The sequence below is a fragment of the Trichogramma pretiosum genome, unplaced genomic scaffold, assembly GCF_000599845.2.
Source record: "Trichogramma pretiosum strain Unisexual culture from Peru unplaced genomic scaffold, Tpre_2.0 scaffold33, whole genome shotgun sequence".
In the NCBI taxonomy this organism is placed as follows: Eukaryota; Metazoa; Arthropoda; class Insecta; order Hymenoptera; family Trichogrammatidae; genus Trichogramma; species Trichogramma pretiosum.
In genome coordinates, this window is record NW_019641610.1 from 514,349 (window position 1) to 529,294 (window position 14,946).

General features: G+C 34.5%; 1 protein-coding gene across 2 annotated transcripts in view; it reads right to left on the reverse strand.

Moving 5' to 3' along the window:
* Positions 1-4,130: 4,130 nt before the first annotated feature.
* LOC106648982 (flocculation protein FLO11-like) overlaps positions 4,131-14,946 on the reverse strand; it is a 123,316-nt gene continuing 112,500 nt past the window's right edge. For both annotated transcript variants that reach the window (XM_014366223.2, XM_014366225.2), the window contains 10 exons: positions 11,769-12,258; positions 9,481-9,792; positions 9,237-9,387; positions 8,953-9,166; positions 8,553-8,798; positions 8,171-8,471; positions 7,520-8,090; positions 6,967-7,435; positions 6,486-6,886; positions 4,131-6,407 (listed from right to left, as the gene is read on the reverse strand). In XM_014366223.2, the coding sequence (XP_014221709.1) occupies positions 6,053-6,407; positions 6,486-6,886; positions 6,967-7,435; positions 7,520-8,090; positions 8,171-8,471; positions 8,553-8,798; positions 8,953-9,166; positions 9,237-9,387; positions 9,481-9,792; positions 11,769-12,258 (3,510 nt within the window). In that variant the 3' untranslated portion in view covers positions 4,131-6,052. The remainder of the gene's footprint in view (positions 6,408-6,485; positions 6,887-6,966; positions 7,436-7,519; positions 8,091-8,170; positions 8,472-8,552; positions 8,799-8,952; positions 9,167-9,236; positions 9,388-9,480; positions 9,793-11,768; positions 12,259-14,946) is intronic.

Consider the following 14,946-nt stretch of genomic DNA (forward strand, 5'->3'; position numbering starts at 1 on the left):
ATTTCGTTGAAGAAAGAATAAATATTGTTCAGTATAAATATTTACGAGATTTCTATCTTTTTTATTAACCAAGTTTCAAATAAAAAAATTAGTTCTTTTAGAAAATAAATTTATTCCCATTAAAGTTACAAGATAACAGTTGAACATTCTTTTGAATAAGATAATTGAAAAGTATTTAGTGTTTAGAAATTATTGGCGTGCACATATGATAAGTGTATCTCTCATTATATAGGATATGGATGGAGAACGAATATAAAAACTATTTTTTGGGGTGTCCGATAACTAGCATATTAAAATGATTATTAAATCTAGTTTTCGGACACCTGTCCGAAAACTAAATTTTTTTCATTTTCTTCGGTCAATAACCGGACACCAAAATTTTTATTCAATTTGACCCGTTAAAAATAATTAAACTATGGGAAATTGTTGAAAAAAGGCTTCTGAACATGCTCCAATAGTTTTTTTTTATGAATAATTAAAATTTCAAGTAATTAAGTCAGATTTACGAAAACCACTTACTAATGGATTTTCGTTAATTTTGGCAATTTATCATATATTGTTGAAGTAGCCTGCAAATCTAACTTAATTATAATTGATAAAATGAACAAATATTTTTTTGAACTATGTCATTTTGAAGAAAATTGCATGCTGAATTCATTAAAAAAAACCGCGCATCGCTAGAAGTAAGCGTTCTCTTATTATTCTAACTCAAAGTTGAAAGTGTCCGAAAACTAGCAGTGTCCGGTAACTAGCAGGTTTACCCTATGTGTATTTATTTACAACTGGGATGTGCAGCGAGCCTTTGCCTGCCCATATACTTCTATACGTTACACATTGACGCTGCAAAAAGTAGGTATGATGTGTACCCACGCATAGAGCTTATTTTCGAGAACACACATGTACATCAGAAGCAGTTTACTCGATTGTATATGTATGTTATGTAGCGGCGAGTCAGGGGCATCGGTCGCGACACACTCCGAAAACTCGGCGAAACTCTGCTCGATTGTGCTTAGGCGCAGCGCATGCCCCCCGAGAAAAGTTCGACGATCTCTCTGCGAGTCTCTCTCTCTCTCTCTCTCTCTCTCTATCTCTCTCTTTCTCGACCGCGTCGGTTCTGCCATGCATGTCTGTGTGGGTCTGTATACGTGTCTGCGTCCAAGTGTGTACAGTACATGCCGCGATTGTACAACAATACGTCTCGCGCCAACTGTGTGCTGCCTATAGTGTACACATGAAAGCGAAGAAATTCGAAGAAAAGAATAAGTTTCGGAGCTGCGGCGCGCGGGGCAGCACCGTACAGCCGCGTGGGTGGACGAATATAACCCCGAGAAAGAAAGAGAGAAAAGCATTTTTCCTGAATAAGGATGAGAGGGAGGCACGACAAGTTTTGCGCCGCCTCGACCTGCGCCTCGTAATAACTTATAGCATGTATTATGTATTACACGCAACAAATACTCATAACTCATTTCACTTCTGCTGCTGCTTAGCAAAAAATTTCTAGTTCAAGGTTGCTTTACTGTTTTTTGAATTCAACCACTTCGACGTAGCGTCAGATGAATGTTTTATTTGTTTGATCTGAAAAGTGAATTAATCATCTTTTAAATGAATACATTAATCAACTACATCGTACATCAACCATGATTTACTAAGTTTTTGCATATAATTCCATTGAAGGTTTTAATCGTAACCTGAAAGTACAAATGCTTTCCTTTTCTATAAGGTTTGGGGGTGTATTTTCATACATACAAAAATTTCCTTCGCTTTTCCATCTTATCGTCTGTTTGTCATCTGCTATTTTGACCACCTCCTTTTTTCTTTCCAACTTTACGCATTATGCCGCCTTGTCTATTTTCTCCGTCTTTTCCTTCCCTCACTTCCGATGCCGCGCACACGAGCTCTCAACTCTTTTATCGTTCAATGCCCCCGCTCGTGAGCGCACGGAGCTAAGTGACACGCGCTCGGGGCTCGTATTTGGGTTTGTGTATATGATCCTATACTTGTCAGCGCAATGTATTCAAATGTACATTCTTTCTTCTCCATTTTCAATTCACTTGGTTAACTTTTCAGTCATCTTTTTTTCTTTTCTCCGTGTGTTCTTGGTTAGCAATATCAAGTTCATTTATATACTTTTGCTGATCTAAATTAATCGAATTTCTCTCGTCAAGCTTTCAAAAGTTTTCAAGCAAAACGACTTTCCATTGGTTTCAATGATATTTGATTTCGGCAATCGGCAAAATATCAATCACTGGATTTTAGATGCAAAAAATTTTTTTCGCGACTGTTCAATTCTTTTTGTTGTCCCAAAGATGATATGTTTATAATTTAACCAATTTTTTGCTTTTTGCTTTTTTCAACTCGAGGACATGTATCAAACCTATGCTGTCACAAAGTAAACACGTCTGGAAGACTTTCAAGATAATATATGAGCATATTCGTATGTGAGGTCAATTTTTATTTCATTTTAGAGTAGGATTTTTTGTTACCTGTCCATTGCATTTTTTGAAACTTCAAAATTTTAATCATTCAATGAGATACAGCTGTTTTCGTGAGCCATTTTCGTATTCTTTTGCGTTTTCTGGCGTTTTACGTGTTTACAAAGTGCACCTGAGTTGTCGTAACATTCAGAGCGTACCGATTGAGTTACAGTACCAAATAGGCTCACGGAAACAGCTGTTATCTCAGTGAATGATCAAAATTTTGAAGTTTCAAAAAATGCAATGGAAAGGAGACAAAAAATTCTACTTTAAAATGAAATAACAATTTTTTCAATTTTAAGCCCCTTTGAGCCCTTAATATACTTCGTATCTACGCGCGTTTACCCACGCGTACTTACAACGCGGTACAGTTACTGCGGAGCAACATTGTGGCTCTTGATTTGAGACAGTGTCGCCCTAAAAATCAATATTATGTCGTGGCCCAAGCTTAATCAAGGCAGCTCATATATGTATACATGCAGGTTACCTTGATGCATGGTACCTTGGTACCTTGTGGTTGATCCTTTCTCGCTCTCTTTGGACCGCTGCAGCCCATGAGCTTAGCTCGTCAGACTAAAGTGCCTATTTCTGCAGCTTGAAAATAAAGAGCACAAAAGTATCTAAAAATTTAACAGTATTACAATAGCATTGTTAATAAAAGTGAAAATTCGATTGTCAAACTGTACACTTCTTTTTATAAAATAAATTATAGAAATCCTTGATATTTTTTGTGCAATTCGTCGGGAAAGTTATTTTTAGAAAAGAAAATTATTGAAAATAATCAACCTACTATTAAAAGAAAGCGTTAAATTCAAACACCTCAGCTTTCACAACTGCCGGTTCATAAAACTTCATCCGAAAACTATAATATCGACATTTTTATGCATCGCAGAATTGTTGCATGAGAGGAAAAGTTAAATTAATAAAAAATTCAATTGTTGTCTTCAATATTTGCAGTTTCATACTTTATTTTTATTATCTTTAACTATAAATTTTATCATCGTTAATTGTCCTTCCACATAAGATATCGGTATTAAGAGAGATATCAATTCTCGACGGACGTGTTTGGATGCATAATTTTTCTTTTTAAATCGGATAGCACATATAACTTTGCTTTGACCTAGTACTTTTGTCATCAAAATTTCTAATTTTCTAAAATCGAAATCATACTAGTGGTGGACGTTTACAATTGCAGTACAAAAAGATGATAATACCCTTTATTTTAGCGTAAAAATTTTAATAACACGAAAACTACAAATATTGTAACTAACGTGTTTACTGTGGCATATTTACTCATACATAACTTGTACTTTTCACTCTCTCACGCACAATATTTTGAAAGACATCGATATCATTAGAAAAAAGTTCATCTAACTATTTAATTATGAAAATTTCATGTAGATAATAAATTTCAGTTTGTTTATTTCTCTCATAACTCAAGTAATTATCTATAATAGCTTTTAAAAATTAAGTGCAAAACATCAGATTTATCGTTTCTTCGTTATCCTTTTCTACATGCTATGCTACATAATTCAAAGAATACTTATACATTTTTTTCACATACGTATTTTTACACTTAGTGACATTTTTAATTAGTTTGATCATAAATATATTAAAAAAGGAAAATTTCTCCATGAATATTATAAAATATTTTGGTTGTCTTGTAATTATTTATTGTAAATGTTTGTTACAGTAATTAATAGATTTTGAGTTATTACAAAAGTTGAAAGTCTTTACAAGTGCATTTCATGTTGCACTTATCGTAAAAACCAACGAAGAAATCAATATAAATGACGATTTATCTCAATTGTTCATTTCTTTTTTAGTAAATAATTTCGTTCAAAAAACCAAAATTGCGCATTCATTCTTCAGTAAAACTTGCGCATATTTACAGTTCTGATACAATCATTCAAAAAGTAACTGCACGTGTCTTTATAAAATGTATCAATATTGAACACATATCTTTTACAATTAAATCTTGCATCAATCTCACATGATTATACTTAACTTTGTACGAACAAAATTTAACACAATCAATTTTGTTAATAATTTTATTTCACTAATTCGAAAACTATAATGTTACAACAATTGATCTAAATTGAAGTAACTTAGACCGTTTAAACGTATGTAGTTAAAACAAAATCTTAATGCAGTTATAACAAAAGTATACGAAAATTAGTTAATAAATTGTTTTGAGCAAGTTTTTTGTTATGAACATATGATATAAAATCATAATAATACTTTATAAGAAAAAAACCATTACATTTAATTCAAACTTCAATAAGCGATGAATTCGCCATTCTAGACACGTGAGCTACAAGGTTGAGGACGGCCTATACAACAAATGTTGAATCATTATAATTAAATTATAATTGTAAAAATTACATTTATTCAAATAGAATAAGAAAATGTTGAAATTATTTTTCAACGTTATATATTTTTATATATTTTTTCGACTTTTCATTAAACTAGCCTTATCTTTATTTAAACTATATATACAATATGTACAGGCTTATCTAGTCCAGTAACCTAGCTTTCACTTGTCCTTTTTTAATAATACGCATTTACAATTGATTTATCGTTGATAGCATATTACGTCTGCATTTCGTAACGAATTATGATTCGTTTTTTTTTAATAATTATAATCATGCTTCTTACGCACTTAAAAATTCTTAATAATTTCAAACACTCTTTTTTAAATAATGAATGAATCTATTTCGTAATGGCGGTCAACAACGTTGACGAAAATTGGCTACGTAACTTATAAAATGGAGACGCAGGATATTTGTGCGAGTTGTGTTCAAATTTACAACTCGATTATCCTATATTCTCATGCTTTGTACAAATACATAATATTATCACATTGCGCATAGAAAATGAGTCAGGAAATATAATGCGCTCTACAGTACCTCAAATTAACCTAATGATTGATAGCGAGATACACACATTAGCATTCACCAAAGTATTTTACTAAGTTTTTTTAAATATTGAGTTAAGTTAAACTTTCATCTTTAAGTAATCGCGTTATAGAACAGTTTAATTATAAACATAATTAAATTTGTTTAAAATTTTTAACAGTTTGACTATGATTTTTCTCAATGAAATTATTGTTAAAAATTTTTATAATTTTAATCAATTAATTCATCATTGATTCAGTTAAATGTAGATTTGTTATTTATTTTATATAACACTTGATCGAACAAATTTTTAATTAAAAATAATATGAGTAATTGTGACCATTTCAATAAGATTTGTCTTTCTTAATTAAACTGAATGTGATCTTATGGACTGTTTTTTAATATCAAGCTTAAATTAAAAACCAATTTTTAAAATTCGAAAACTTTTTTAAAACGCGTGCAATCGCTCTCGGACCTTAATTATATTTCATTTTAAAAATTATTAACACATAATACTTGCATTATGTAATAAGAACAATCTTAACAGCAATATTTCAAAAGTTTTATCACAAAGGAACCAAATCTCGAATCAACTCTGGAATTACACAACAAATCAAGTCTCTTATAAACATAAAACAGATCACGTTGCTGTACTGTGTGCTTAGACGTAGTTTCGTTAATTTACTTAGATGTAGGAGGGGTTGGTTGGTGTACACCACCAGACCTTTGTTGACTAGTGTCTGCTAACATATGTTTGTAATATGCGGTCATTTCAGGTGGCAAAAATGGCATTAAATTAGTTGATGGAGGCAGATGCGGACCAGGTAACAAACCATTGAAGTAAGGATAACTCATAGGGTCTAAAATAGGCAAAAACTTTCCAGCTGCTGCGACAGCCGCAGCGGTTTGATTTGGAGGTAACATGTTCGGCGTCATTATGTTACTCGCTAACTGATGCAAGTATGGGTTGGCAGTTGGTGGAAAACTCATATAATTTGGCATCACTGGAGCACTGTGTCGCCGAGCTTCAGTTTCCCTATAAAATGAAGTTAATTTAAGCAACATAATTTTACTCTCACAATAACTATAATTATTGCAAAATCTTAAGTCGTACCTATTCTGTTGCTTGGTCGCTAAACTATGCATGTCATCTCTTATTTTTTTTTCTACATCATTCTTGTAATGGTTGTCTTTATTATCAGATTTTCGTTTATCTCCTGATGGTGCATAATTTACCGACTCTGGATTTTTTTTGTTATAATTACTAGCTCCGCTAAGATGACTCAAATTCGGAATATTTGGGATAACTACTGGATGTTGTTGATGTGGCATCGACCGTTGATTAACATTGTTTCCGCTATTACTATTATTTAAACTGTTGCTGCTGCCCGATAATTTACGAGATTGGTAAGAATTGGTTAGAGATTCTGAACTCAGTACTCTTATAGGTAACTTTCCGTTAGCACGTTGCGCAGATGAATTTTGTGTTAACACCTGTTGTGGTGGATTCGATACCTTCAAAAGAATGGTATTTTACAATTTTCGTTTAAATTAATTTGAATGAGATGAATGGCGAAATAAAATTGTTTACTTACAGGGTTTTTTGTAGAATAATTGTTCTGTTCAGGATACTTATTATTAGCAGATTTTCTGGGACTAACCAAAGTGATTTCTAAATTACTTGATACCATTGTTCGAGCTTCCAATAGAGGATCCGTGTATGTAGTCCGAGTAGATGGTACAGCTTTACCAGTAATAAATTGACTTTTGGATCGGGAATCAAGTCCCGCTAAGGTGTGCGGCGTTCCAGATATTGGAGCTTGGGATAATTTTGGTGAAGTGCCTTCTCGCTCTTTACGTAACGATGAAATCTCAAGATTAAGTGGTTTTGGTCGAGGTATGACTGGAACCTTAACGATTTCTAAATTTGCTCTACTAAGCTCTGGTTGTTGGATACTTTGGCTGCTTGTTTTACGACTAAGATCTAATACATCCGCAGGTCGTGGACTACTACGATTACTTGTACTTGGACCTTGGTACATGATAGGTGAACCAATTGGAGAGCTGAAAAAATTAAAAAAACGTGATATTATCCACTTGTAGAAAGGAAAAAGAGAAAGTGAAAATATTATCATGTTTAATATTAACCTGTTTAACATATTTAATGACGAATGGCTTGTTTTTTCGACAACTTCATTAGGATTTCCGTAAACTCTTCTACTTAAACAACTGTTACCAAATATCGATATACCCTGAGTGACTTTAGGCGGTGGCACAGGCCGACCGTTCGCCGTAGTCACAGATTCAGCGCCAAACCTCTGCGTGAGCTGCGCGCTAATGGAATGCGGCGCCGGTACATTGGCATCTGCATACAATTGCAAAAGCGAAGAGTTGTGCGGACTACCAACGTTTATTACACGATTAGTTGGCGATTTGGAAATTGGTGGTTGCGAAGGTGGAAATTTAGGAGAATGTTGTTGTTGTCGTTGTTGGTGGCGCTGTTCAGCTTCAAGGGGCAATATGTGACTGATATCTGGAGTTACCGTAACATTTATCAATTTTGGAATAATTGCATTTGTCGGGGGCATGAAACTTTTTTCGCCTGCTTTGTCAGACCATAAGTTCGTTGGAGATGTTACTGATGCCGTGGCTGATGTAGCCATTGAAGTATTGAGGGTTGTCACTACTGTCGTTGGTTGAATTACACTTGGACGAATATCTGTTAGATAAAAATGTAATCAAATAAAACGAATGAACTAATATAGTTAGAAACTTGATAAAATAGTAGTTTATTAATACCGTTATCGACAGTTGTTATGTCAAGGCCACCTTCACGCAAAATTTCTAGCTTCCTCTTTTTAAAGTTTGGAACAATCGGAACGATAATCTTATCGCGCACAGAAGGTTCCGCATCGTTTTCGAGGTCTACTAATTCGGGTGAGCGTGGTTTATCTTTTTCGTAGAGGGGGATGTTTTCTTTACCCTTGCTATCAAGTTTCATTTCTTTCAAGTCCTTTTCGGGCAGCGGGGTCAAAGTTGCAGCAGTTGGTGTTACTGATGCGTTTACTGGCAGGCCAGGCGGAGAACTTGATGGGATAACCTGTAATTAAAAATTTCGTTTCATAAAAAATTAATCAATGTTTATTCTTTCTTGTCTACTCGAAATAAGAAAGAAACGTACTTGATTCGAAACAAGAGGACTATTAAGTTGTCGTTCAAGGGCTGGTGTAGTAGAAATCGGCGAATTACTCGTCGGTGAAGACGTACTTGAGGAACTTATTGCTGTAAGTGATGTAGGCGAATTGGGAACTGATTGTTGTTGCTGAGTTCCAGCAATCATTGTATTCAAAGATTTGAGTCGCTCAGATTTTACACGAACACTCCTTAACGAGGAAGATTTTCCAGTTTCATTTCGTGACTTATTTGTCTGGAGAAAAAGATATCATTAGTTCATTTTGTTTAATTTTTTCAATGAGCAACGATAGAGTTATCAATTAGATTTAAAAAAAATAAGATTAAGATTTTTAATGAGTATTTACTCGAAAATAGTTCAATATACTAAAAGAAATCCGAATCATTACCGTATCTGGAGCAACCATATGTGATGGCGATAATTTTTCAGTTGTTAAGTTTTGTGCTTCTGATGTAGCCCCTGGACTTAGACATTCTCTCTTTACATCAGGGTAATCATCACTAGCTTCGAAACTGGGGGTTTTGGAAAGCCTGCCACCATTGTTTGTTTTGATATCTTCGTCATCCAAACCTTTCTTACTTCTTTCATATGGCAACAAAAGTCTAAAAACAGTAAAAATATTGTTAAATACATGCACTGAATGAAACTGAATAATTGCATCAATCTTCGTACTTTTCATAATGCTTTCTTGTAATCGTAGCAGCACTGGTAGATCCAATGTTACCACCCAAACTGTCATAAATTGACTTCCACAGGCGATTAGCACTGACTTTATCATAGCCACCTAGTTCTTGGACCGTTGTGTAAAACATGTATAAGTCAACTGCAAACATAAAAAGTTTTAAATTAGAAATCTTTTATTCAATCCTGCATCTCTTTGAAAGATTTCTTTATCTCTTAAAAATACCATACTTACTCTGTTTATAACCGAGCAATGGCATTTTACCGAGCGGTGTTTTACGCGCGGTCATGAACTGATGTATTTCTGCTACGAATCGTTTCTCTTCGACGCCAATTTTCTTTTCTTTTTTGACTGGAGTCGATGCATTAGACGACCTTGAAGGTGGCCGAGTCCGACACTCAATAGTCGAACTCGTATTTAATCCTTTGAAGGTAGATGCCGTCGCAGATGAGGCAACAGAAGCTTCGCTTTCATTGCTCGATTCACCAGCGGGCGAGACATCGCGCTTTTTACGTTTACGTCTTGGTCGACCTTTCAATTTTGGTGCTGTAAAATTAAGAATTATATAATAATTGACAATAAACTATAGATTGAAACATTTTTAAATATCGTTTCAAAGCAGTTTTTGTACAACATTTGCTTTGAGAATTTTTTTAAAAAAGTGAAAGATAATGTGCTAAAAAATTCTCACGTTTTATTCTTATCAATTGTAAACATATAAAACTTAATCGCTGTCAAATTCATACACGAATAAAAAATTATTCAAGTAAACAAATAAACAAATATTATTTAAAAAAAAACAAAGCTTGAAGTAATCAAATTTAGACATGATGGCGGAGTTTGGAAATATACGATTTTTACCCGAATAAAAATTTGAACTCTAGCCGTTAAACTCATCGACATACTTTTATAGACAATTTAGCTCTTTACCAGGAATAATTTATAGGGAAAGTATATACGTGCCAATGAAGCACTTCAATAATTCCGCATTTTAAAAATTTCATTTAGATCTAAGATTCAAGATTTACATGAATTATTATAAGAATGAGAACAAAAAAGAAAACGTACGAGATAAGAACGTGTGTAATGATACGTAAACATTTCATACGAGTTCTCGATACTTGATATGGAGAATGTGTAATTGTTACAAAAAAGTTGTTATTGAAAGGATTTGAAGGGAAAATTATACGATGTTAACTAGGCCACGTATCAGGCGTAAAATGCAAACCGCGAATATTTACAACTTATTCAGTAAATATAATGCGACCTAATTTTGATCAGGGACATATTATTTGCTTTGGTGTTCATCTACGAATTTTCGATTCTATAGAAAATGATATGACACATATTTTTTCCACATTTCTGTAAGTTATCGACAATTTTTGTACCAAAATTCTTTCTCTGTCTCGTTTCTTTAACTTTTAGCAACTAAGCATAATGAAACTCAACATAAATGTGAATTTTTTTTAATAAAATAACAGTTATAATTATTCATCTCAATGTAAGTACATAGTTCAGGTATATAGCCAAATGCAATTATTTTAATCACGAAGTAACATTAAAAATCAATAATTGAATTATAAAAAGTGAAGTATAATTAAACATTAATCACAAAAATATTAAAAGAAACTAAAGCAAAAATAAACTTCAAATCTACAAATATACTAACAACTATGTTACATTTAATAATTTCATAATTTATATTGAACCAATAGAACTGAAGCAGATGAAATATATTTTTTTACACTTTCACTATTTTTACTTTAAGGTTTTTGGGCATCAATTTGGAAATGTACTATTCGATTTCTTTGGATTATCATAAAAATAGTCATTCTGTTTAATTAATAAAATGTACTTGTCGCGAAAACTCTGAGTGCACAAATTATATGTAACAATTTATTTAAAATTGCATTAACTATTATTATAAGTAGATGACTGGCGAGAATATAGTATATTTTCATCACAGCGTGCGGGAAGTGCTATTTCCCGCACGGCGCGGCGTGCGGGAAAATCTTAAAATCGATTTCCTGCACTCGATGATGAAAAAAGCTATACGTAACTGAGGTGGTTATCAATCTTGCACTCGTGTCAATGCAACCCTCGCTGCGCTCGGGCTGCAAACTGACACTCTTGCAAGATAGACAACCCCCCGCCTCAGTTACGTAATGTACTATTTACGAACTGGCAGCGTTGCGGCCGGTCTCGAACAGTCAAACGCACGTGTGTTTACATGCCGATACAAGTTTCGCGCAGGCGCGCGTCAGCGACTGGTTATGTGTGCATAAAAAAACCTCTCAAGCTCTCTATACTATCCGACCCTTTAAGCAGTGACGCGTTGTTTACTGAATTTCTGCGTCGCACGGTTGAAATAAGGCGTTTACACACGAAATCGTATCAATGCATTTCATAAAAGAAAAATATTCAATCGTACACAATTAGTTTCGTACACGATAAGTACACAAGATCTTCACGATGCTACATGACACGAAGTTAAGGGTCATTGATTCTTGAGGAAAACTCACCCAAATGATTGCACAGCATTTCGTGCGTTTCTAGATCTGGATAATCGAATGTATCCCTGCAGAAGAGTATTTTTGTGTCGTTTGATGCAAAGAAACCACCCAGGGCCGCCGCCATCTCTGTGCTGGCCCATTTGGACTCGGAGCCCTCGAGTCTTCGTATAAGCGCCCGATAACGGCAGTACCTTGCATAAGAGAGTACGACGACCTTTGGCTGATTTCGGCTGTTTTGGGTCAACAAGTCGTTGCCGCTGCTTCGTCTCGTGAGTAGCGTGTTCGATTCGAGGTCCTTGAGGTGGCGTTCGACATCGGAAAAATCCAGACCTGGATTCGTTAGGGTTTGCGGATGCAATGGACTGGCATCCAAAGACGACGGTGGCGTTGGTGGCAAGACGTTAGATCGGCCGTAAGTCCACTCGAGTTCCGGGGAAAGGCACGTCGCCAAGTCGTGCACACGGATGACGACCTTTTCCGATATGGATAATACCTCATCCTGTAAAAATAAAATCGTTTAAATTGGAAATTTCAAAAGTGCAATTAGATTATTTAACTGTATCGGACTTGTCATATTTATAATAAAGGCATGTTAAGTTTATACAAGCATAACAGTGTGTAAATCCTTCAAGCAATCGTAATATATTTGTCTAAAGTTTGAAAGCATTCAGCTCTCAACAGATGTTTGCATAACAGAATTATTTAGCAAGTAATAGAGGTTTTTGGTTTTGCTATAATCAGCGTTATACATTCCTCTGGCCCTACATGTACATATAAAGGAATGCTGTTATAATTATCTACGAGAATTTTCACATAACCGGGATTAAATTTCATTTGTATGATTTCATTTCCCAATTTTTTAAATGAAGGGCTCAAAAGGGGCTTTGAATTAAAAAAAAATTGTTTAATTGTGGAAAGAATTTTTCAATTGGACTTTCCAAGTAAAAGAAAGGAGATTATCGCCTGAATGCTAAATTTTTCTTTTGATACACAAGTACATAGACTATTCGTATGAACTTCCGCTTTTTCCTGTCACGTAATGAACGTCTTGTGGGTTATTTTTTTTCTTCCGTCGCTTAACTTTTTTTTATTTAACTTTTTTTCTTTGCGTTATACTCCCGTGCGCATTTGAGGATTTTCGCCAATATACACACGCTCCGGAAAGTACACTTCGGCAACGCAAGTAAACAATTTATTGATTTTTGCATGAATGCCGAGCGATGCTTGTTGTTTTTCCTATTTCTCTTCATAGTGTTGATATTTATCTCAACACCTTTTGTTTTGTTTTGTGCAAGTTGCACAACGTAATACGCAAACTACTCACTCATATCATAAATCAGTCTGTGTAATTTAATTTTTGCGAGGTGCGAAACCCATCAAAAATATGTTTCCATCCCTGTCTCTTGTGAATCGCAAAGAGCAGTGTGGAATTAGGAAGTGTACAGTAAGTCGTTTGTCTTTTACTCGCGTAACACGAGCACATGCTCACCTCAAATACTGTGTATGAATATGCGCTCTATAGACTTGCGGTGCATAAGAGAATAGTCGGGTAGATGGTATAAGGTTGATCGTATTGTTTCGTTGCTATGGTGATATACAGCTCCACACTATGAGCACATCGATAGCCTATCAATTCAGCAGCATCGTACAAGGGCAAGTATCGTTTATTGAGATCAAATACATGTACCGTACAAAATCATGATAACATATAGTAACCTATTTTCCAGCTTCAAGCTGCCATAAATCTTTAAACTCATTGAAGCGCCGATACGAGATTCGTATTATACGTTTCATATATTACTAACTCATTTTTTTTACGATTTGTCAATTTTTAAAATTTTTTTTTAATCAAAATTGTAGTTTTTATGGAATTATTATTAGTAATAAACGTCAAGGATTTTATAATTCAATCAAAAACTTGCACTTCGCGCTGCTGCGCGTTCTATATCTCACGGGGTTGAAACAATTAAACATCGCTTCGTCGAGTGCATACTTGATAAAACTGCTGCAACAATAACCATGCCTCTATGAACACACATATTGCCACGACTTGCAATTTCCTTCTGGATATATGAATATGTATCTTGATAGTGAAATGCGAATAATAGCAATAAGCCATCCAAACTGTCGGTCAACAAACCAATAGATACACGTACGCATACAGGTAAATTTATTCGATGGAAAATCGATACATGTTACGCGACAACAAGATGAGGATGCTTGTAGAGATTTTACGAGCGCAAAAAAGCAAAAAGTGCCACGGGAAATTTTCACTGAATTAAGATCCTCGCGAGTAAATGAATATGATTTTGGTGCGTTTTTTTTCAAATTGGACTTACAAATATAGTTTTGCGATGAGTTAAATAACGACACATTATCGGTTAAACAATACCGCTGATCGTGCTTGAAACAACCGCAGGTAGTGCATCGTGCGGCTACGCTGGCACGAGAAGAGACACGAATGACGATTATAATGCTGGCACGAGTGGCTTTTACTATTGCATAAAATTTTGTATGCAACGCGTACCCAGTTTTTTGCCTTTTGCGGACACTCGTGTCCTTTTCCGCATGGCACTATCGTGCCCAAAAATGCTTTTTGGGTACTTGATACATAAAACGCTTTTTGGGCGCTTAAAAGTATACTATTGCATAATAGTATATTTAATATTTAATACTTTTTAAATGAATTTTATAAAATGACCATGACGAAATTTTTGTCAAAGATTGCTCGTTTGCGCTTGAGCTCAACTCACTTTCTAAACTTTATCCACACTGATCTCTTTAACCAACACTTGACAGGTTTGGCTGCATTTCACGTTTCTTGTTTATCCTTAATCGACGATTATATATTACTTTTACAATGAGGAAAAAAGGAAAAACAAAAAAGTTTTTCGCGACGAAATGGATATAGCTTTAAGAGACTGAAATAACACCTTCAAAATTTTTTTCAGTAATTGTACATTAATGCAAAAACTTTATTTTTATTTTTATTTTATGTTGTAATGTAAAGTAACGAAAAATGCCCGGAAGAAGCGCGAGGATAATTTCATTCTGGATGAGAGACAAATGTACAAGAGTAGAAAGAGAGATGTTACACAGTTTACAGGTAGAAAAAAGAAAAGAGAGTGAATGAATTAGAAAAGCCGAAATTCAGACGAGTTTTGCTGGAGCGCATGCTGCGCATCGC